Consider the following 24,203-nt stretch of genomic DNA (forward strand, 5'->3'; position numbering starts at 1 on the left):
CAAACAATTGCTGTGTGATTTAGAAATGCAGACAGGCATTCACATTGCAGTCAGTCTCTTTGTAGCAGAGGAATTGACTTAACTGGTTGCCAACTAAAAATACAAATACACTATTTATTTATTTATTTATTCATAATAACAGTTTCTGATTATATTCACTTAAATCCATTTGTTCTCCACAGCAACAATGATGGATTCAGACATGGCGGGCCAGGACATGGGGGTGAGCAAGTTGGGCACTCAGGCTGAGAAGGACCGCAGATTGAAAAAGAAGTAAGCTTTTATCCTAAGTGCCACTTCACTAGAACATTTTTAGGTGGAGTTAGTATAGTCATAGTCCCTTAATGCACACCCAGCAGTATCCATTTAATATAATAACACAGACATTTAGGTACCCTGTGAGAAGAAACATTTTCTTTGGAATCAATCCAACTCAGTGCTAAACCTTCTTGAGAATTCCCACTCACTGCTACATTGCAGTATATAAACCAGTCTGAACTTTGGCATAGAGACAATGGCTACACCCTCCTTTTCCTGGGTTTGCCTTTAACCTCTTTTCTTTCACTGTATATTCTAACATAACCACGCTGAGAACAGGATCAATACAAAGCAGAAGCTCGATCAGTATCCACGAGCACAGATCAGCCCCACTGTATTCAGACACACAGCCAAAGTCTATTGATCCAGGCTAAAAAGCCAATTAATCGCACAAAGGTTCTTTGTCACTTTGGAAGCTATAGATGGCTTTCCTAGCACACCACCCATAGATTACACTCACACACATTAGGTGCCTTCTTGGGGGGGAAGAAACAAAAGGGAAACCCCTTCACACATCGGCTCTCTCAGCTGGAGTGTTTCAGAATAAATGTGCGTGTATGTTCGTGTGTGTGTGTGCGCGCATTTGCCATGCCTCAGTGCCAAATGATGAATGTCATTTGCTCGAAGTGCACATTGAGTTGTCATGACGGATAACTTTGCCTCCCATGTAGTTTGGTCAATAGAGAGTACTGTTGTTCGTATGTTGACAAATGTGTTGTTTTCCTTCCACTGCACCGACTTCTTCATAGCAGTGTCCGGGATTCAGGCCACACGCCACCACCTTGCATCTTGGTGCCTCCTCCTCCTCCTCACTGCATGCCATTAAGCTGCCTGCACTATTTCCATTTCAGCATCTTGGTTGATCAGTACTGCTGTGATCTCATTGTTGGTGTGTTTTATTTTCCTTCAAGAGGTAACAACAAGTATCTGAATGTAACTGAGCATTTGAATGTAAGGCCATGGAGAGGAGGGGAGGGTCTTGCTGTGTTTCAGTGCATTTCTCATTTCTTCTGCTGCACGAGATGTGATCAGGACTGCATTGTAGAAGATGACTTTTTTGGACTGCTCTACAGATGCTCCTGTTAAAGAATGTCCTCCATTGTGAGATATGTGTCTCTGTGTGTGTGCGTGTGTGGGTGTGCAAGTGTTTGTGTTTAGAGCCGTAGGGTGAATTTGCCTATAAACTCATTAACATGTGTGTACTTTTGTCTCCCCGTCGCTCTCTTTCTCTCTTCTTTGACTCTCTCCTCTCTTACCCTTCCTCTCCCTCTCATCATCCTCTGACTCTAACAAAGCGGGTAAGTTGCGAGGATGTATAAATGCCCTCCTGGATATGACATTGTCTCAGCCATTTTGCCCTTTGTGTCATCTCTTCTGTTTGTCTGCTCATCCGTCCTCTCCTGAAAGAACCAGTGCCAAAGCTGACGTCTCTTATCTATCTATCCTTCATGGCTGTTAATGATGCCATTGCTTTCTTTCTTTTCTTTTTTTTTCATTTACCACATGAGGACTTTTTCTTCCCCCCTTTTTACAGTTCAATGGCAGCTGCATCCATGGCTGGAAAGAGAATGTGCCGCCGCTAAACCTGGGGCCCAATTTTTATACCCAGAATGTTTTCCTCTCCTTATCTGTCTCTCTTATCTATTTGTGTGAAATAACCAGCTGCAACATCTGGTTATGGGAATGTCAGAGGTTCTTTTTGGTTGTATGATTTATCATAACTGTCTCCTTACTTCCCTTTTCCCCCAGCTATGTTCAGTGGATGTATTTCTCCATGCATTAGACTTGACCTGAACATAAAACATGAGCTATCTTCCCCATGTGCTGGATAGATAAGACAGTGAATGTATCTGGTTGTGTTTGGATGAACACATTTCCTCTGTCACCTGTAGGCTTTTGTATGCTATGTGTGGTGTGTTTAAGTGCCCTTTCACCGCACCGAGGCCTTCAGTGCTGAGAGTGCTACATGTATCATGTTTATTACAAAGCCCTCTCCTTCCATTTGTCAAGTTCTTTGACAACACAATCGGGGAAGGGGAGGTTGATTCAGAGTTTGATTATTATTATTTTTTTTGATTTTGTTATGAAATGTGTTCACAAAATAGAATAGGAACTGTGTTGTTGTTTTTTTTCGTGCGTGGATGTGAGTACGAGTGTGTTCCTCGGTCCCCTGTTCGTCAGGCATTTTTAGGCTGTTTATCAGTTCTGTATCTCGCTGAATGTGGGAGGATTCAGCACAATACAAATAGCTCTTTGCATGACAGACAAAGAGTATCTATTTGCTTCTCCTTGTCGATATGGTGCAAATTGCATTGGGCTGAATAGGTCGTTTCCATGCTCAAAGCTACTCTCAAAAGAAGGTAAAACAAAATAGTACTTAGACCTCAGATGTTACACTTCAACACCTGCTAAAAAAACAAAACATGGAGCACAGCTGAGAAAGTGTGAAGACAAGACAAGTTTCACTTAAAAATACCCGACTGCATGATTCAAACATCCAAAACAAACGAAAATCTATCTCTGCAGAAAAAAACTATGATGAGATGGATAATCGTGTTTAATGTGGTGCCCAGAATCACTGAGCAGATAACTGCAGCACTGTGCTTTCCAGGTGTGGGCATTGTTGTCGATGCAGTACTTCTGCCAAGGTTGCAGCAATCCTCTAAATATAGTGTGAACATATTTTACAACCTAGAGGTACATCAAAATATGCAGAGAGAAATTTAGAGTTCCAGGTTGAACTATTGTAAACTTTAAGTAGCAAGTCTTAAATTACTAGAGACAGCTTGCTCTCCGTAGCTGCATCTGTTATGTAATTTAAAGGTAACATTTTATATTAGCTTACAAATAGTATAGAGAGTCATAACTACCCAAATCAAAAAAGTGCAAATGCATAAATACCTAAATGTCTCAGTAAATAGATGTGACCTCAAATGCATTCAAAATAATATTGAAAATAATAAAAACATTTAGATAATAAGGCATTAATTAAATCATTAAAAACAATGACAGATTGTTTTACCTTTGCATTATTAAACTCTGTTTATTTTAATTTCCATTCCAAATATTTTCCATCCATTTTTTTTTCTTCCTGACACTCACCTGGGTCTTGGTTCTGGGGGTAGCCATCGAAGCAGAGATGCCCAGATCTTCTTCTCTTTATCCACCTCCTCAGAGGTGTTCCCAAACCAGCTGAGAGACCAAATCTGTCCAGCATTTCCTGGGTCTGCCAGGGGGCTTCCTCCCACTTGGACATGGTTGAAATACCTCAGCTTCCAACATCCTAAGAACCAGTTTAAGGAACTGGGGATTGGTTTGCCGAGGCTTACACCACCTTGATTTACTCTGCACCACACACCTATGGCTTGTCCCGTAGGTGATGGGTCCACGGGAGCGCTGCCTCGTGTGTCTTGAAGGGGCTAAGACCAGGCCACGAGGAGCGTGCTGTGTTCTTCATAGCAGTCTTTTGAGGGGGGGGACGTGGCCTTGCACCTCCAGGACCAGTTTGCCTTGGGAAATCGTACCAGGGTAAATGCCTCGTACGGCATAGCTACCGATGTAACTCGAGCTCACAATAAGATGGAAATTAATCGAGGAGTCATCATGTCTTTTCTGTTTCTGTAATATATATTCTTAGCATTTTTAGTCTCTATTTCACCAAGCTTTTCTTTTCTTGTATTAGTTTTTTACATTGATTTGTGCATTTCTGCTTATAGAGCCTGTCAAGCCAAGGGTCAACTTGGCAGCTATTAGCTAATCAACACCAAGCTCACAAATAGAACACAAAGGTGTAAATGCATAAAGAAATTTTACAAATAAATCAACCGTTTCTTCATCTGTACTGTTATTTGCAAGGGTTCACCACAGTGGATTTCTTTTCATATTTTATTTGGCAGATTTTTATGCCAGATGCCTTCCTGACACAACCCTCCCAGGGATTTGTGTCTCCTCCCAGTCTCAGAACTGGCCAAAGTCTAAACCACCAAGGTGAATAATTTAACAAAAAGACAAAATAAATGGAAATAATAATAAACAGGGGACTAACACAAATATGGTTACAATTAAAATGGGATTCTCACCAGTCATAATTGTATAATTTCTGCATTATTTTTCAATTATTTATTGGGAGGAATTTAATGTCAGCCATTTATTTATCCATTTATTGATTTCTTTTAATTATGTCAGCTTCAGCCCTCCGTATTGCAGACATGACAGGGAAGAGCTAGCATAAAGGACTGTGGATTAAGTGAAGTCGGTGAATTTTGTTAATGCAAAGCCTGTGTGTTTCTCTGAGTGCAGATACAGCTGTGCATATCTGTGCTCCACTGTCCGTTAGCACAGAAGTGAATGATGAATTATTGCCCCTTTCAATGCTATAGGAGTACAGGTTGGACCGAGAGATAAAATGTGAATGAGTACAATCCTCTTCGTGTACTACGCACACACACACACACACACACAGATCCGCAACAGCACAACGTTAACTGCAGGAGTTTGTGAAGAGCATGTGAGCAGGTTTTAGGATGTGAGATATAAGAAAGTCTGGTGTTTTGTTAGACTGAACAAATGTGTGTTCAGGATGTACAAATTCATGTGTTCATACCAGGTCTCCTCTGTCCCTGCCCTCAGACACGAGCTGCTGGAGGAGGCTAGGAGAAAGGGTTTACCTTTTGCCCAGTGGGACGGTCCTACTGTTGTTGCGTGGCTGGAGGTAAATGGTCACCTTTCTCTAGTAGGTATATTAAAAATCGAAGCACTTATGATGGATGTAACTTTACTTTTATTGAAGTATGAGTATGAAGTTATGACCCAGTTTTCAATCACTTGCATGGATATTTACCGAACAGTAGCACAGAATAGGAATTTAAGAATATGTGATGATCACTGTAGTGATAGCGTTTTAGAAAACACTGGAATATACAGCTAAAGGACCCAAAATACAGACACTCTTCTGCCCCCTAATGTTTACTAGCAGATGTACATCCACAAGCCAGTTCATGACCTCCCTAATCCTCCAGCACGTTCTAGTTAAAGATGGCGCCATATGGGATTAAGGCTGATACTAAAATATATTTGACTGAAAGTTTTTTTTTTTTAACATGATTTTTATTGCCAAATAAGTACTCAGTCTTTCCTGTTAACACTGTTGTCTCCTCACCTCTGTGTGATGAAGTTGTGGTTGGGGATGCCGGCCTGGTACGTGGCAGCATGTCGTGCCAACGTGAAGAGCGGCGCCATCATGTCGGCCCTATCTGACACCGAAATCCAGAGGGAGATCGGAATCAGTAACCCTCTACACCGCCTCAAACTTCGCTTGGCAATCCAGGAAATGGTCTCCCTCACCAGCCCCTCAGCCCCGCCCACCTCCAGAACCGTGAGTTACACGGAAAATGTGGGAATTTTATTTCCACACATATTTGTTGAAGGAAGCGTTGCTCTAAAGGAGGGAAGTTTTCTCATAATTTGTAACAACAGAATTGGCAAAAAACAGACAAAGAAGGAACAAGGATTTGGAAATGGGAAAGCAGTTAGCCTAGCTAGCCTAGGTATAATCAGAAAATGATAATAAACCGCATATCTACTCGCACAAAAAAAACAAAAAACAAAAAATGAATTAGTGATTTTTCAAGATGCTGGATAGACTTGACTTTACACGGCTGTTTCCCATCTTTATCCTAAGCTAAGCTAACAGGTTCCTGGTTTAATCTTGTGGTTTCAAATCCTGAAATGTGGAGCCATTCCTTCAACATACATTCTGTCTGTTTTGCACCTTTTAAATTGAGTTTTTGTGAGTTTGGACATGTGTATTTTTAGTTTTTCATTGTGATTTTTAAAAAAAAAAAATTTATGATGTAGGTAAACCACTTGAAGCTCTAGCTAGCTCTAGCTAACTAGGTCACACTGGTTATAGTGCACATACATGTAATGCAACACTTCTGCAAGAAAAAAAAAAGGTTATTGCAATCATAATTTCTGCCTCCAAAACAGTTCTAGCAAATATTTTTGGGACATGAATAGCTTCCCTGCTTGCATACACCACATCTTCACGCATGGGTAACACGCTCAGTCTTTACCATCACATCCAGGTTGTCTGCAATTTTTAATAGTTGCTTTATGATAAGTAAGCGTATATTACAGTGGGAGTTGGTGATGGCCCAGTCTGTAAAACATGGCTCCTACGTGTACTGTAATTTAGCTTTCCAGTTATTCCACACCACAGTTGCTTTCATTGCTCCCTCCTGTCATGATAATTGCATACAGACTCTGAGGACTCTGCTGTTCCTTAATGACTGCAACTGTTCACACTGCAGAGCAAATATGCTGTTATACAAAAGGTACGCTTACACTTACAGTGCAGCTCATATATCACGCAGACGTGAGAAGTTGCATTGGCTGTATAAACCCAGCCAGGAGCATTCATTAAAGTTGTTTTTAGACGCTGCTAGTATGCATGCAAGCATTATAGCTCAGAATCTCTTCTCACCTCTCCTGTTGTTCAGTAACTTTGCCGGTACTCTCCGCTGTGCTACCCCTTCACCTCGCCCTCTCTTCCACCACTTTGCTCCACTTGCACACCTCATGAAATTTTCATTACAGAGCCAGAGACGAGTCCAATCAAAGTCCCCCAACTGTGGCAGGCCTCACACTTAAAACCTCTGCACCTAACAGAGGGGGTTAATTGACCTTGCAAATGCAGCAGGATGTGCATGTCAAGCAGAAACTGTAGAGAGTGTAAAGACTCAGGCGTTTCAGGCTATCAGGGATTTGATTCCCAGCCCCGTTGAAACCAGAAACATGCAATGATTTTATCTTTACCTTTTACCATTTCATCCAAACCTTTTTAAATGTTTTACCTTTAAAACACCTGTCAGATGGACTCAAGAACCCCTTCACAGATCAATTTGTTGATTTTATTTGTATTTTATACTGTGAATCTTGGTCAGACCATTTCATAATGGATAATTACCTATAATGCGAAACCTCACGGTAAATGCTTCACAGTCAGACCCACCCTTCCTTCTCACATTTAATTTATACCACTTCTCCATGTATCCCCAGCTAACAACTTCATCCCCCTGTTCATACTTTTCACAGTTTCTTTAGCAATTTTTTATGCTATTAGCACACAATAGTAACTTTCACTTCCTTCTAAGTTTTTTTTAATGACATGATTTTTTTTTCCAGAGTAATTACTTTCTACAGTAATATGCACACATATTAAACCAGTCCAATAGACTGGTGCTTAGTTCAAATAGAAAAGTGAAAATCAACTTAAAGCACTTTTCACTACAGGCCTTATTCATCCATTCACCTTATACGCCCTCAAACTTTCATGCTCCAGTGGACGCATTGGGAGAAGTTTGGGGTTCAGTATCTTGCCCAAGGACGCTTTCGACCTGCTAGACGACCTGCTCCATCTCCTGAGCCATAGTCACCCCATCTGTCCTACAGTGACCCTTGGCTGGAAATCACTGCCTTACATTTTTATTATCTAAGCAATAATATCTGATCCTGTAGCTGCTGCACAGCCATTCTTTTTCCCAACAGTGACAAAGCAATGCAGCCAAATGGACAACAATGAGAGAAACCAGCTTTGTCAAAAAAATTAAAAAATAATGTAATACAGTCACACAGAGAGGTTTATTGAAAGTTAGCATTATGTTACTGTATTTTTTTAATCCATTAATAAGAACACCATTAATGGAAAAATCCCCAAACATAGTCTCGGTCCATTTCACTATTAAATAAATCTGTTTTTACGATGAACATTTTAACTGCCTTTCTTACTAATTTATCACATAGAGTAGCCAAGACAATTAACATAATCAGCACTACTATTGTTAGTTGCACCTGTAGGTGTGAATGATATGGACAGACACCAATAGAGATGTGTTTTGTTTCGCTCGTTTGAGTGAACTGGCTGTCTGCTAGTGGAAGGTGAATAGATGGGTAACGTGCAATTTACATGTCTGTTGGTGTTGGTTACTAATTTATTCAGTCTTAAATGTTGTGCATGCCAAATGTCCTTGTTATCGGTGTGTCTTGTGTATGTATTGTATGCATATGTCCGGATGTTCTGTGTTATACTTTGTGTTTTTGTCCTTTGCATATGCCCTTTGACCCCTGGCGGGTTTGGGGCCAGTTCATCATCTGACTGTGATGCTATAACACTATTGGCTTACAGTGGTGCTGCTCTTCTTCTTTAACACTGCTTGCCCCTCCTACCGGACCTCTACTACCAACCCTGCTGCTGCTCTGTCTCTTGGGCTCTGCCCCTTATAGCCATCAGGCAATGTATGGGTGACCCATGAGGAGATGGAGACCCTGGCAGCCCCTTCCAAAACGGTCAGTCCTGCTGTGTCCTTTAACGGTTACCCTTTTCTTTCTGTCACTCATATTTGTCTGGTGGTATAAGTGTGATTATCAGAGGATGGATGTGGAAAAATATGAATGGTTTCTGATGGAAAAGGCATGAAGCGGTTAAACCCTTCCCCGGTCTATGAACCTCTTCTCAACACTAATGGCCAGCTTGAAGCCTTTAGCAGCTGCTGATGCCTCAATGAAGGTTTGAGTCACCGTTCACTGTTGTTTGGCTCAGTAAAGCTCCATAATGAAAGGTCACGAATCATCAATTCTCGGCTGTTTATTTCTGTGGTGTTGTTACTCACCACATACCAGATGTCAGAGTTATTTAAATCACATTTCGCAGTCAGCTTTTTCGCATACAGGGTATCCTTATGAAACTGCATGCCGTAGAGTTTAATCAAAATAACAATCTTAGAAATAGAGGAACTTGTAAACGTGTGGAGAGACGTTTCATCACCTCATTCCCAGGCTGCTCCAATCTGGAGGCAAGTGTCAGTGTTATTGTAGCAGGCAGAGTTTTCGTTATAAAATTATTTTTGTTTTTTTTTTTTTGTTTGATTTATTTCATTACCATATTGTATCTTAATTAACTGGATTCAGATTGAACTATAATTTGAATTGAGAGTCTCCATTGTCATCCACTTAGATGCAATTTAAGGTAAATTAAGTTAAAAAATAAATAAAAGCATCTTCCTTCAGCTATCCAAATTGCTGGAACACTACAGCAAATGCCATATTTGACAGGGTCTACTTTTGATTGGGCATGAAAAACAAAAAACATCATAAGCCATAAGGAGTATAACAGCTGCTGCTGAAATTTGTGTTTCTCTTGATTTGGATGCAATTTAAGGATTTGTTATTGTTGTAAAAGTGACAATTGGTCTTCATTTTCTCTCATTTTCTTTCCCCTGTGTTTGAGCCAGAAGTCAGAGTCTGAAGAGGGCAGCTGGGCACAGGTAAGTGGAAAGCCTGTTGTATCTTACAGGCAGAGTGAAAATGTCCAATTGTTTTGGTGAGTTTTATTAAACATCGTGTTAAATGTGTTTTCTATTAGACTCTTGCCTATGGTGACATGAACCATGAGTGGATAGGGAACGAGTGGCTGCCCAGTCTAGGACTACCTCAGTACCGCAGCTACTTCATGGAGTGCCTCGTGGATGCCCGTATGCTGGACCACCTCACCAAGAAGGACTTGAGGGTGCACCTTAAAATGGTGGACAGCTTCCACAGGTACTAGACTTGCATCATACTTATAATATATGTACAAAATGTTTGATCTGGCTCTAGTAACTCATACTTTAAAGTGTTTTGTGGGAGGTTCTGAGCTGAGAGGGCATCTGTTTCTTTTTAACTTTGTTTTCCTGAAATCAGAACAAGTTTACAGTACGGGATCATGTGTCTGAAGAAGCTCAACTATGACAGGAAGGAGCTGGAGAGACGCAGGGAGCAAAGCCAGCATGAAATGAGAGGCAAGTACATCCAAGACACGAGTAGTTTGAGAGTGCCCATCTTCGCCAAGGCTGAAAATTTCCTCCACGATTTGTCTTTGAGTTCCTGGATGAAAACGGATAACTATATTTCTGTGACAGTTCCTTTAAATCATAAAATGAATAACTAACAGTTGTTCTTATTTCTGCTTTGTATGAACTGTATGTGAAATCTTACTCTATCAGAAATTTCCAGACTAACATCTAGTCTAAAAGTATTTTAAATCTGGTAAAATGTGCAAGTTCAGTTGACACTTTCAGTTATAAAAATGTTATAATAAACCAAACATATGTAAAAACATTTGAAGCAAGTCCAAACTTGTCTCTGCAGACGTCCTGGTGTGGAGTAATGAGCGGGTCATCCGCTGGGTGCAAAGCATAGGCCTGAGGGACTACGCCAACATCCTGCTGGAGAGCGGTGTGCATGGAGCTCTGGTTGCCCTGGATGACAACTTTGACTACAGCAGCCTGGCACTGCTCCTCCAGATCCCCACACAAAACACTCAGGTACTACTGCAGCTGCACTGTGCAGTCTAGGCTAGTTTTCTTTGGCAGATTTGACATCATTAAGTTGGTCTAACGTTTCTCCAGCTGAAAACAGAAAATCTTTATTGTGTGATTGAGATATTTTTTGGAGCTCTTTTTTTGGCATCGACATTGAAAAATGTTTTTAAAGGTGTGAATTATGGGCAGAAATATCATCAGTCGCCAGCTTCAGTCCAAAAATAGAGGAATGTTGGTATCAGCCTTCAAAAGCCGGTGGAATCTAAATCAGAGCATGCAGATTTGCCAACTGTCACCCTGGCAAGTTTCCCTGTGAATTTTCACTGCTTATCTCATCTCTATACTCGGGTAAAATCCACGAATAACGTAATGTGTCAGCTGCCTCTGTTACCATGCAGCTAAGAATAGCTGGCCTTCTGAATGTGTTGTCTTTTTTTTTTTGTTCTCCTTCTTCTTCCCCGCAGGCACGTCAGATTCTGGAGCGAGAGTACAATAATCTGCTGGCGTTAGGCACTGACAGAAGACTGGATGAGGTGAGAAGTAACTATCACCCACAAGACATCACACCACTGTGAGGTGAAATGTGAAAACTAAGCCTTTTAAAGGATTTCTAACAGTCACATTCTATCAACTTTATTAGATAGTTAAATATAACAAATACTCTTACAAATTTTTAAGTCAGTTTGTAAAAAAAAATCCTAAATATCATGTTACCCTTTAAAAGTAATGAGCTCTGCCAGGATGTTTTGTTTTCACTTATATTGAAGCATTAAGCTTATCAGTGTTATTAAGCATCAGTTGCACAAACCTATAGACAAGTTGGAGATCCCCTGGTAGCCTCTTGTTGCTATGGAATGATATGTCAACCAACCACTCGGCAGCCCCGACCGGTTGCTGGCTGTTGCTAGGTGAAATCAGTAGTAAAGGGGGTGCCGGACCATAAACCTTCCCGTGATTGCTTAGCAGATTGCTGCTGTCACCCATAGTCTGTATGGAAGATGCCAACTTTAAACAAGTCATCAACTACTTACTGAATAGAAGTTGAAAGGATGCAACTCAAACCTGAAACAGAAAATGTTCCACTTCAAATAGTAGCTGTGCCTTACCACTGCAATCAACATGTTTAACAAAGGTGTAACTTCACTTTGAGAGGACAATAGTCCCGGAGGTTGCCAGGAGGGAAAGGGGGGGTCACAAACCGGTCTTAAGGCCTGAACCAGGTGGCAGGCGGTGAGAGCAAGAGCCATTTGAACTCTGGATAGTAGTCAAAGACTACTCTCTTGGAGCTTTCTGCTCTCGCCTCAATTATTAAACTTTTCTGTCTAAAAACAAGCTTTCTATAATTCTGTTCTTCAGTGCGATGACAAAGACTTCCGAGGCCCATCGTGGCGGAGGCAGTTCCCTCCCCGGGACATCCACGGTATCAGTATGATGCCTGGATCAGCAGAAACGCTCCCTGCTGGATTCCGTCTCACTGCAACATCCGGTCACTCCAGAAGACTGCCCCCCGAGGGTAAGTGCACTTCAATTCTCACACATGACACTTTCGCATTTCTCAAGCCTGGCTTTCAAACAAAACGTAGGTTATGTCTGCCTGTTGAACAGGGAGATGAAAGCATCTCACCTGGGAGCAGGAGTTCCTGCCCCTGCTGTGTGTGAGGAGCATTCTGACTGTGTCTCTTGTTCTCTCTGACTCTGTGACGGCTGCTCTGCAGTCCTCTATGAGGCGCTGGATGACAGTCCTGACGACATGTATTTGGATTGGTTTCAAGGTCAGCCCATCTGAAGGTCCTGGGCTTGTTGGCCCTGCGTGTGTTAATATTATTTGTAGTATTAGTCTACATATATTCCCTCCTCTTTACATGGTCTCTGCCAACCACTGTCCTGCTGTATCTCTCCTTTTCTTCGTGGTCTCTCACCCTCGCCTCTCTTTTCTCTTTCTATAATTAGCTCTCTTTAATATCCAACTCCAAGGGTATTGTTTTGCAGAGCTGCAAAATAGATGTCCTTTCACCCTGGTAGTTAAAAACAAACTAGGGGTCAAGTTATGGATTAGGACCCATGCTTGTTGGTTTAACCCTTGAAGTAATGAAGCAGCAAAACAAAAAGTGGCTGAGCGGTGCTATGTAAGTTGGCCTGAATCAGGAGGTTTACATAGGTGAACAGTACAAGTTGAATGTTTTACAAACTAAAACTGACAGTTTGTGCGATTCCTCAACCCTTTACTGTTAAAAGAGGACTCTGGCTAAAACAGTCTTAATATTAAAGGGCAATGCTGGTTTGTGAAATTTGGGTAATCACTGTAGTTTTGTCTTAGTTTGTTTTTTTTAAAATGGTAATATTGTTCTTGCTAAAGAAATTGCTGAGATTTGGGAGCATTAGACTACTACTCTTCCACTACACAGAAAGTTGAACCTCAATAAAAATAATGGAAGTCTGCCAATTTGATGACAAACCCTGTATTTAAGAGAGTGAGATCTGAAAGCATAAACTGGGACACAAGTTAAACCTTAAACCACAGAGATTGACGTAGATGCTAAAAAAGGACAGAGCTGAACAGAAAGACCCTCCACAGTTTAGCACAGTTCAGACACTGAGCACGGGTGCTGCTTTGCACAGTGGATTATCCCCAAAAAACCTACAAAAAAGTTTAAAAGCACTGCATAATTCTGCATTGATGCTGCATAGCCAGACAGCTATAACATGACTGCATGTGGTAGCTGTCTGTCACCAGGAGACAGTGTCACAAATGACTAATATAGTCTAATTTTGTTCATTTTGGTTAAAGTAAACTCTCTACTGTAAAACTACTTATTAAACTACCTAATGAATGAGTAATTGTTTGTTTTATCTTGAAAGGTTTTGGGCTGTTAGGGGATCAGTTTAAAACCTGTGTGATCACCACACTGCTCTGAACTACCCTTTGTTGCCGCATTTCCATATCTCAGCAATTAAAACAACAGTCAGTTGTCACTTTCAGCTATACGTGACAGCCTTTATTAGGAAAATGAGTTCAACTTTTGAGTATTTTGAGCTCTTGTAAATATTAAAACTATTCGGCTATACTTTACCATTATGGATGGGCAGAAATTTGTATAAGTCAAGGAAAGTTTTGGTATTTCAGGTCCTACTAAAAATGAGTAAACTCAATCTGCTCATTAAGACTGTACTATATATCCTATATGCACACTATATAACTCAAGATCACAATAAACCAGAATTATCCTTTAAAGGAAATCATTATCAATTATGCCATGCAGCTATACTTGATGGGAACTCATCAAAATATACTGATTTTTGGCCAGCGTTCTCTTCTAACAAGGTGTTCCCAATAACACAGAAACAGCCTTCATGTGTTCCTCTGTCTCTACTCACTCTGTCCCCTGATCTGTGATGTCCACAGCTCACTGATATCTAGTCGCTGGTGATGTCCACTCAAAACAGGAACTTCCTTTGAGTGATCCATGACTACTTCTATGACGGTGTCACTACAAGTAACTGCCATTGTGTGGAAAAAGGAAGACAATGCTCCTGCAATAGAGGAAACTATATAGTTTCAGGCCCACAGTGACCACTACCATGATCGAAGTTTTTTGACTCTTCCACCTACTGAATTGGATGACCTCAAAAGAGCAACCAATGACTTTGCATTTTCATACAATACTTTGTCTTGCAGTTCTTGCATGTTATGCAGCTTTGCACAATTACCTCATTGTCAGGTAGAAGTAAAGATAGAATCAGATGCTATGGCTAGATCTCGCCCACATATGTGAAGGGATGCAGAGACAAAACAACATGGTAAAATAGAAGTGAAGAATACAACATGTACGGTACTTTTTTGAAGTTTCTCACGTGACTCCAAAAGCTGTCCACCACTTTGGATGTGATACAACCTTAGCCGGGTTCCTGGTTAGTTACTGGGTGAAATCAGCTGCAAAGAAGTTGCTGCACCAAAAACTTCCTAGTGATTGTTTTTGGTGGTGAGGGCTGCCTGTAGTTTTCATTGGTTTTCTGTAAATAGTCGCTAAGAATAATCACAGTAGTGGTAAAACTAAAAAAAGAAAAGTGCGTCACAAACCATTTTTCCCTCACACCCGTGTGACTGGGCCCTTACTCACTCGATCCTACATTGTCATCAAAATTGCGGCATGTCTAAAATGCTGGACAGGTTAACTTCACGTGGTTATTGGTCACATATCTGCAAAACCCTAATACAAATGGACAACATAAATGGTTGACAGCCCCCTGGTGGCCATTAGATAAAGTGCAGGTTTAAGTCACTTCTATGTTGAACACAGTCTGTGTGTATTCCCTAAACTTTAATCATGAAGATTTACAGTCATATGAAAGTACACTCTCTTTCAGTCATAGGATTTTATGTCTCTGCGTCCTCAGTTTGACTTTTAGTTAAATAAAGTATTGAGAGGGTTTAACGTGTCATTTGTTTTTAAGTTTTGTTGGGGGGGGGGGTTCAAATTGTGTCCTGAAATGTGAACTTTAGATTTTGATTACACAACTATTAACTTAAGTAAAACTGCAAAATCTTTGCTTTAATATTAGATTTAATAAAGCTGATAGATTAAGGAATTTGAAAAGAAAGGGACCGAACTTCTTTAAAGACACTTCACATCTCATCCAAGAGGCTTCTTCAGCTCTCAAATTAAATGTGGACACTCTAAATACCTGATAGACACTGATTGTATCAACATTCCTTTGTCATATTTGGATGAAATGCAGATAAAAAAAGTGTTACTTTCAGTGCTCACAGTGCATTCTAGAAATCTTGTCCTTGGTAATTGTTTGGTAGGTAGTTCTAATGTAAAAAAACCAGTTCCCCCTCAGATGCAGTCCTGAAACTGCAGCCTCCTCTACTGCAGGATCATGCAACTCAGAAAAATGTTTCTTGTCCCTGTTGAGAATCTCTAACCTTGTGGTTTGGGGTGGTAACGAAGTAGAATAATGTTTCCTTTCCCTCTGGATCTATCTTGCACAGTAGGAATCTAAATATTCCGACTTGATGATAATTCCCCCCTCACTGTCTCCCCCTACAGTTGGACCATCTGCGGTGCAGCGACTGGATAGCTCCACGGTGAGAACCTACTCCTGCTGAGAGGAGGAAGAGAGGGACCTTAAACTGTACACTGTATGTAACACAACACAGAATCTCGCCCTGTCTAATGCACAGCTTTCCTCAGAAGCACTTAAAACAGATACTGGATGAAAGAGACGGGGGCCATCCCCCCCACCCCACAAGATAAGCATGTTTGTCTGGTTGGCTTGGCGAGGCTCTGCAGTGTTTTGGCCAGGTAGCGGTGATAAGGTGATAGGAGACAGCAGGGCATGCAGGGAGCTGTGGTCCCATCCTGATGTCTCCCCTTTAATGTCTGTCCAAAAAAGATGAGTCAGTTATGGTCAAAGCTTTAAAAATCAGCTTTTCAGATAAACAAGGAGCGTCTAACACAGAGATTAGTTAACAAAGTTCATTTACATGATTATGACTGTTTACAGCTGCCGAAGAAGGCCTTATGAAACTTATCCAGACTTCACAGATTACAAAGTGAGCTTGCCCTACTCTCCTATCCAACTGTTTTCTTTATACTGCCAGGTGCAATGAAAAACTGTAATTTCTCTGAAGTATTTTCTTTGATTTGGGATGCCATCTCACTGTGCCGTCTTTCTGCATCTGCACCACAGAGACGCTCCCTCACAATTTAACTAGCAACCAGATGCTAAAAGCTGAAAACAAATGTTTAAGATTCCAGTTTCCCAAACAATGAGACATTAAACATAATTATGTTTTGCTAAAAAAAAAAAAAAAAAAAAAAAGGTCCTTAAAAACAATTTCAAATTCTAGAAATGAGTCGGTAATCATAAAACTTTACAAGACCTTGGCTGAATGTTTACTAACAAAACAACATCCTAATACTTGAATCTTATGTCTTCTTGAATCAGCAGTTTGCTCAAACAGCAGTCTCCCCAAGCATAACAATGCATTCCAAACACATAGCAAAAAACTAAGAAGACAACAAAGAGGCTAAGTGTCCACAGGATGTTCCAAAACAAGCCTGATCCTGGCCCCACTCAATAACCCCAAAACCTCAAACATTTTACTACCAGGCACAACAGGACATCCCCAAAAGTCACCTGTCCCATGACCTGACAGATCAGAGCAGATTTATTATAAGATTAGGAAGGTGGTTTTATTGTTGTGGCTGTACCAGTTCAGGTATTTCAGTCATGCAATAAGGACTAAAGTTAAAGTGAAATAAGTGTGTAAGGAAAGGTAGAGCACAGCAGAGGGGGTTGAATCAATGATGGGAAAAGGTGCTGTGTTATAACTATAATCAGATCATTGTGCAGGCAGTTTCTAATGCTTTCACCAGCTTGTTGTACTCCTACACAGCAGAAAAAGTAAATGGTGTAAAGTTCAGAGCATTTCAGAAACTGAGGATACTGTACCAGAACCGTACAGTAAGACATTTGCATACCTTTGCAGGCTTCTCCATTTCTGCATTTCAGGATCAGCATTCACTGAAGGTGCAAAACTTGATAAAATATTTACCTACTTAGTTTTTGGGGGGGGATTTGTTTAGTAGCAACATTAAACCCACTCAGTTTGAAGTTGCAAAGCAGTAAAGCATGAAAACATCCGATGGGAGCGAAGAGTTTTATAGGCGCTATACAGCAGCAGACCTGTCATTATCTGCTGCTGTGTTCAGTTATGGTTCTGCTGTGCGCTGAGCCGCATTTTAGAACAGCTTACAGCCCAATACACTGTTGTTAAAGTTGTGTGCCTGAGCTGAAAGAACGCAATGGAGCATGTCAGTAAACTGAGTGCATAAAAAAAAAAAAAAATGTGTAGAAGAAGACTTTAACACCATCCATTAAGCAGACAGGGAAGTAATTAATCATCATGAATAAATGTGGACTATTTGATTTGGGGATGCATAAAATAAGATCAGGCTCTATGAAACTGCTGGTACCAAATGATCAATATTTACCTCTTAAAGCTGAAAACTATGTTTTCAGGAACCCTCGTGTTTTATTAATAAGAGCCAAATTCCCAGTCTCTTGGACAGTCCTGACAGTCTCTATTTGCTGGACTTGAACTCCTATCCCCTTTAGTTTGACTATGTTCTTATTGGCTGCCCCTTGCAAACAGAATTTTACCATGTTGTAGGAGGGGATTCTCAAGGGTTTCCCCAGAGGGCAAAAGCAGGCTGCACATGAGCCTACGATGTATTTATTGGTGATCAAACACTCTGATTTCCTGTGGGCAATCCTTGCCTTGCCATTAATTCTCATCTGTTCCCAATTGGAAAAAAGTCCTGAAAATACCCCTGGGGCTCCTGTGCCTGAGCTGACCTCATTAGTTTTTCTAATCTGTTATCCCATCTGAAATTGAGCATTTAGATCACTCTGAAGGTTGAATTTTTGCCTCACAGGGATTACTTTCATACACTCATTTCATGAAAAATTGGCCATATTTAATATGAGAATCTACAATTTTAACATAAAATATGGGGGATTTTAAGAGGTCCCTTTAAAAGTTCTTTTAAAGGCAGAGTCATTAAAATAAGGATGCCGCTAAATATATCTGAAAGCATGTTTATCCATCTTGTTTAGCTGATACCTACAAGAAAGGTCAAAGGTTCATCTCGAAACAGCTAAAACTGGGGTAAAAATAACTAAGTGCTCTCTCATTAAAATCTACTCACTGTTTCCCCTTAAGGTGCAGTTCTGAAAGGAGACTAATTAGTGGAGCTGCTGGACGGGTGAAACCTGCTGAGGAGTGAACCATTCTGACACGCACTGCCAAGAAGCCCTGCTCTCCTCTCTAACCCCGCCCCCCCATCCACAACCCCTCTTCGTCCCCTATAATGTGGGCACCAGACGCCGGTGCTAAACTGTCCTGCAGGCTGCCCCATTGTCCCCATTTCTACCTTTTACATGTACAGTTACTTGTCAAAGCATAATGTACTGTGTATTTCTTCTACAGGAGATGTGTAGGTTATCTGTAAATTAATATAAATATGCCATTTTTAATATATATATATATACCCATATAAATATAAATATATATATATATGCACACAAACACATATGTATAAAAAGATATTCAGTTTGTGCAAAAACCAAAAAAAAATCAACATCCCTGCCACCTCATTTAGTGGACCATAGATTACTATATGCTGCTCTTAACATATTACCCCATCCCTCTAGATCATTTTGTACATATGGTTTTATTTTTTCATTGTGCTGCTGCTGATGATGATAATGATAATTATGATATGATGATCCTGTGCTGCACCATAAAGAGAGAGGAAGAGACTGGATGTTGTGGCGAAACAACACCCTCTAGTGGTGGAAAAAAACCCAACAACTTCTAGCCCCCATTCTAGCAACTTCGTGATCCTTCTTATGGACTCATTTTTAAAAAAGAAAAGCATTTTGAGGGGATGTGTCGACACGCAGGAAAAACATGCACTTTCTTTTAAAAAAAAAACAAAAAAAAACTCATCAACTCAACGGACTATTTAGTAGCCAAGGACAAAATAAAAAAAGAGACGCCGATGCTCTCTGAAGTCGCACAAAACTTCCTCTCAGAGAACAAAGGGAAAAAAAAGAAGAGGCAGTGCGTCATACATAGAACATGTCACTTGTTGTACTGTATGTTTCGTCAGGCGATGCATTTACACAAAAAGGACAACTACACTTTTAGCCGAGCTGGCCTTCTCCCCCCTCCTCCCTCCTTTCAGACACAAACAGATGAAATAACTGAAAGACAGACTGCTGTAGCTCATAGTGTGTGTAGAGTGTATATGACCATGTTGAAGTGAGGTGACTTAATGATAAAACAAACAAACAAACAAAAAAAACCTGTTGCTTGCTGTGACTTACATTTGGTGTAACCGTTAACGCTTTGTTTTCTGTCAGTTTTCACAGGGTGACCTGCTGTACTGCCCTGTTATCTGTCTTTTAGTTATTTCCGACAGACGACTCAAAATCAAGTCTTAAAAGCTTTTAATTTGTTTTTACATCTTCGATTTGCACGAACAACAAATCGTTTTATTTTGTGTCCCCCCCCCTTTTTTTGTTTTATTTACTACTTCTTGTACTTTGGTCGAAACAGTGGTGAGCAAACAAATTTTCATTGTCAATAAAAAAAAAAAAGAAAAAAGAAAACTACTGTCAATGAATGAGTCTTCATTATTTTTCATGAAACACATACTTTGCATTCACATTATTATTACGTTGTTTTATATACATATACAAAGGGCATAACAATTTTACGTTATGCTAGTGGTTTAGGAAAATATCCTGATGTTAAAATAAATATGGCACCTGTATTCTGTAATGCAAGCCTGTTTTGCATGAATTGTTTTTGATTTCCAGTTAGTTTGGGTTTTGTCATTTAAGTTGTATTGTTTGAAAAGGTTTAGTTTTAGGTTAGTTTTTATTAGTTTCAGTGTTAAATTTAAACCACCAAATATTAAAACTATGTCTTATGTTTTTATTTTAGTTGAATTTCACAATCATTTCAGCTTTTATTTTTTCAAAAGTCTAGCTTTGAATTTCAGTCAACTTTTTTTTCACCTCTAGTTGTAGTTTTAACTATAATAACCTTCATCAGAATATTAATAATTTAATTCTGATAACACAGGGTTAGTTGTTCAGTTAGATCTCACAGCCTGATTGTGCGTTAATTGGACGGACTTTTAAAAAAAAAAATTACATATACATATAGTAGCAGTATAGGGGGCTTGTTTACACCACTGATCTTGTTGCTGTTGTTTTGTGTGTGTGTGTCATTTACTTTTTGTTCTGTAGTAAAAAATATTTCCCCCCCTTTTATGGTATTGCTCCCCTTTTAAAGACAAACTGAGGTATAAACCCAAAGCTGTGGCCTGAAAACTGACCTGTTTTTGGAAAATTGTTACACCCCGCACATACAGTTAGGTCCAGATATAGTTGGACAATTTCAGTTTTGTTTTGTTTTTTTAGCATTTTAACAAAACATATTCATACAGTTACATTTGAATATGGATCTAAAGTGCAGACTCTGTTTTAATTTGGGGTTATTCACATAAAAATTCAACAAATGTTTGGGAACTTTAATATGTAGCCACCTATTTTTTAAGTGCGCAAGGGTAATTGGACAAAAGTTTTAAGAGCTCATGGACAGGTGTGAATTTTTATCAATTAAGCAGGTGAAAGTGCAGCACTTTGCTGATGCAGCGAACCCTCAATCTGTCGTATAAAGGAGCAACACCATGCTCAAGATGCAAAAAACAAAGATACAGTGGGGGAGTTGATTTAAGACAATGACCTCATAAGCTAGGTTACATGCTAAAAGGCCTTCCATGATAAAGAAAAATCTCTTGTAACACGCAATTCATTGCGTGTTACAAGAGATTTGTGATGCCTTTGTGAGAAAAAGCACCACAAAATGCCAACTCTGCAGCCAAAATGTATCCAAAAATCAAAACAAGGACAAACAACATCCCATAATGGGATGTTCACAAACTGAAAGGTTCAGAAATGGGTTTATCAACACGACCCATAAAGATAAGAAAGTGGCCCCCAACTAGCAACCATTAGTGAAATCGGTAAAAGTGTCTGGACAGAGCCCAGTTTTCTTCCCTCAGGCTTTGAGACAGCTAAATTCATCTTCCACGTTAGCACCACGAATATAAAAACTTTATGACTAAATTATCTGTTCATTCATTTGGATTTAGCTTTTGTTAGTAACATTAAGTGACTACATTAACAAATGCTAAATGTTTCATATGACGTTTTTGTTCACCCCCTTGCATTAAACACAGAAGTCTGCACTTTAGTTGCGTTACTATTGTTTCATGACAGTCCTTCTCTGATGGCCTAAAGAGCCAAAATCATGAAAATGATTATTCAGTCATTTCTAGATCGAACTGTATGATCCATTCAAAATAAGAATCCACTTGTGTGGATCTGGAATGGTTTCCAAAGGTTAGACGCCTTTGTCTGCCTTTTCTTAATTTAGAAAACAAGAAAAATTTCTTATTTCACTGAGAAATTTGGCTCACATTTGCAGCACTTTGTGCGTAGCGTGAGCATTTTCGCACACTTATTACCAATGGAGTGACTTTTGTGTTGCCAAAAACTGCTCAGACTGTCCAGTTGTTGTCCCACTGATGAACTCAGGCTGCACTGTGTGTGGACGCTCTCTCTATTTGCTTCTCGATGTCTTTAAACACCTCTGGGTCCTCAATAGTTGGAGATATCTGTGGAGAAAAAAAAAATCTTAACATGGAAAAAAACGTATAAGAATTTTGAAAGTACCTTGTAAGTGGTTCCTTTAGTGTTTTTTTTTTTTTTTAAATATATTTATTTTTGGAGTTTTTGCTTTTATTTTGATAAGTCATTAGACAGGAAAGCCTGGGGCAGCACAGGAAATGGTTTGCTTCCTTGACTTTTGCCTTCAAAAATGTCTTGGCACTATCTTTTAACTCTTCCCGAAAAGACTTAAAGTCATCCTGGCCAAGATAGTAAAGCAGACCCAAACCATGGCACTAGCTCCACCGTAGCTTTACCGCTTCATAGCTGAGATGAGGTTTTTGTTTTGGTGCACAGTCTGTTTTTCTTCTATCCAGCTAGCCATTGTGGATTTTCCCAAAAAGTTTTGTCTAAAGAGCTTTTGTGTCTTTGGAGAGCAGTGGTTTCCTTCTTCAGTATTTTCCTTATGATGGGCACATTAATGAATATTTTTAGCAAGTTAAAGATTCCTGCGGGTCTTTTGTCGTTACCCTTGTGTTCTTTTGCACCTCTTTCAGATGCAAAAAACCTGAGGACCCACTTAGTCCTCAGGTTTTTTCCCCCCTTTGAAGACATTTTTGATATTGTACACCATAGTATTTAGAAGTGCTCCTGTAGCCTAGTTAGCAGACTTTTTATGTCTTTATTTACAATGTCAAAGGATCTTCAAGACTGTTTAATGTTCAATCTGCTGCAGACTGGACATTAATGGTCTTGAAGCTGTCAGGTTTCTAGTCCAAAGCACAACTTTGATGGTGATAAATAACACAGGTAATAGTCCAGAAAGCGAGAGAGTGGGCGCTGTGTGTTCTTCCTCCTGCAGAGTGAAGGCACAATGCATGAAAACAACAACAAACAGAATGTTTTCTGAACAATCAATGCAGAGTCACACTGAAACTTTTTGTGCAGCTGAAAAATCTGTTGACAAATCTACCATATGAGGAGGTATTCTCAAGTTATTCTCTCCTGGAGACTACTGAGACACAAACTCCAAAGAGAAATCTTTGGAGTCTGAAAACTCAAAAGAGCCTCAATTTTGTTTTGAATGAGTGTGGGGGCTTACTAATGCACCATCGTCGCTCAAATTCTAAGTAGCAAAATTAGCATTACCATCTCCAGGGTTGCTGTAAAGCCTTTGCAAAAGCAAAAAGGTTTTATCCTGCAGCATCTACTTTTAAAGAAATGTTTGATGATAATAATGCACTACATGTGTCCTTAACAGCTGAGTCTTACCTTGTAGGGCTTGCCATTGACCAGATTGGATAAAGCGGAGCGAGGAATCTTTCCAGAACGTGTCTTTGGCAACCCGCGGACAAAGAGCACTTTCTTAAAGGCAGCCACTGGACCGACGGTGTCTCTCACAAGTTTCACAATCTCATTTATGATCTCCTCTTCTGTTTTCTGCACACCTGAGACGTGTAACACATGATTAAAGCATGAAACATTAATACTGCCTGTAGTTTTATTTTATGCCCTTAATTCCTTGCAAAATTATGACACCCAGTGAGTATTCCTCACCATTCTTGAGCACGCACAGAGCCAAAGGAACATGACCCTTCAGAGAGTCTTCGAGCCCTACCACAGCGCAGTCTCCCACCGCAGAGTGCTGCAGCACTGACTGTTAAAAAACACAAATTATAACCGTCAGAAAAACATTGGCATCCTCTTCATCTACATCTGTAACTGCTCTGATACCTCCTCCAATGCTCCAGCAGAGAGCCTGTGGCCTGCCACGTTGATGACATCATCAGACCGGGACATGACGTAAAGGAAGCCCTCCTCATCCAAAAAACCAGCATCCATGGTGTCGTAGAATCCCTTAAGTCACATTTGGATCAGATTAAAAGAGCAGCTTAAAGTCTAACCACAGGAAATTCCTTCAGACAGTTTAAACATCACTCATTTTTAAGGGCTACAAATACCTAAAGTTGACCTACAATGCAACATGTCTAACACTAGAGGGACACCTCCTCCTATATTATTTCGGCTTGTCAAACTGTGGGCCACAAAGCCTCTGCAGGTGGGGTGTGGATAACACAGGAACAATAAAAAAAACTCGCTGTAGAGTTGAGTTTTTTCCTTAATAAACTGTTCAAAGAAATACAGGTTTTAAATCTTTTTAAGCTTCTTAAATTATTAATCCTGGAAAAGGTTCAAGAACCACTGAATTAGTCAGGGGTGCTGAAGGAGAATTCTTTATTAATTGTCTTTATTTTCCGCTCTTTTGTGACT

At 40.0% G+C, this 24,203-nt stretch overlaps 2 protein-coding genes across 11 annotated transcripts in view; one reads left to right on the forward strand and one right to left on the reverse strand.

Moving 5' to 3' along the window:
* The window catches only part of ppfia2 (PTPRF interacting protein alpha 2), a 177,671-nt gene extending 157,516 nt beyond the window's left edge, over positions 1-20,155 (forward strand). For 3 of the 9 annotated variants that reach the window (XM_025899444.1, XM_025899445.1, XM_025899447.1), the window contains 12 exons: positions 183-273; positions 1,614-1,616; positions 4,948-5,029; positions 5,492-5,692; positions 8,602-8,664; positions 9,609-9,641; positions 9,740-9,915; positions 10,057-10,154; positions 10,504-10,679; positions 11,141-11,209; positions 12,033-12,189; positions 12,392-14,711. In XM_025899444.1, coding sequence (XP_025755229.1) covers positions 183-273; positions 1,614-1,616; positions 4,948-5,029; positions 5,492-5,692; positions 8,602-8,664; positions 9,609-9,641; positions 9,740-9,915; positions 10,057-10,154; positions 10,504-10,679; positions 11,141-11,209; positions 12,033-12,189; positions 12,392-12,462 — 1,220 coding nt within the window. In that variant the 3' untranslated portion in view covers positions 12,463-14,711. Of the gene's footprint in view, positions 1-182; positions 274-1,613; positions 1,617-4,947; positions 5,030-5,491; positions 5,693-8,503; positions 8,665-9,608; positions 9,642-9,739; positions 9,916-10,056; positions 10,155-10,503; positions 10,680-11,140; positions 11,210-12,032; positions 12,190-12,391; positions 14,712-15,727; positions 15,820-18,408 lie in introns of those variants that run through there. The other 6 variants (XM_019346917.2, XM_019346920.2, XM_013275612.3 and 3 more) reach the window with 5 other exon arrangements.
* Positions 20,149-24,203, reverse strand: part of acss3 (acyl-CoA synthetase short chain family member 3) — a 49,723-nt gene continuing 45,668 nt past the window's right edge. The window contains exons 13-16 of one of the 2 annotated variants that reach the window (XM_003452023.5): positions 23,667-23,789; positions 23,490-23,589; positions 23,205-23,380; positions 20,149-21,940 (exon numbers count right to left, since the gene is read on the reverse strand). In XM_003452023.5, coding sequence (XP_003452071.1) covers positions 21,857-21,940; positions 23,205-23,380; positions 23,490-23,589; positions 23,667-23,789 — 483 coding nt within the window. In that variant the 3' untranslated portion in view covers positions 20,149-21,856. Of the gene's footprint in view, positions 21,941-22,606; positions 22,789-23,204; positions 23,381-23,489; positions 23,590-23,666; positions 23,790-24,203 lie in introns of those variants that run through there. The other variant, XM_005456639.4, reaches the window with a different exon arrangement.

Source organism: Oreochromis niloticus, linkage group LG17, assembly GCF_001858045.2.
Source record: "Oreochromis niloticus isolate F11D_XX linkage group LG17, O_niloticus_UMD_NMBU, whole genome shotgun sequence".
Classification (NCBI taxonomy): Eukaryota; Metazoa; Chordata; class Actinopteri; order Cichliformes; family Cichlidae; genus Oreochromis; species Oreochromis niloticus.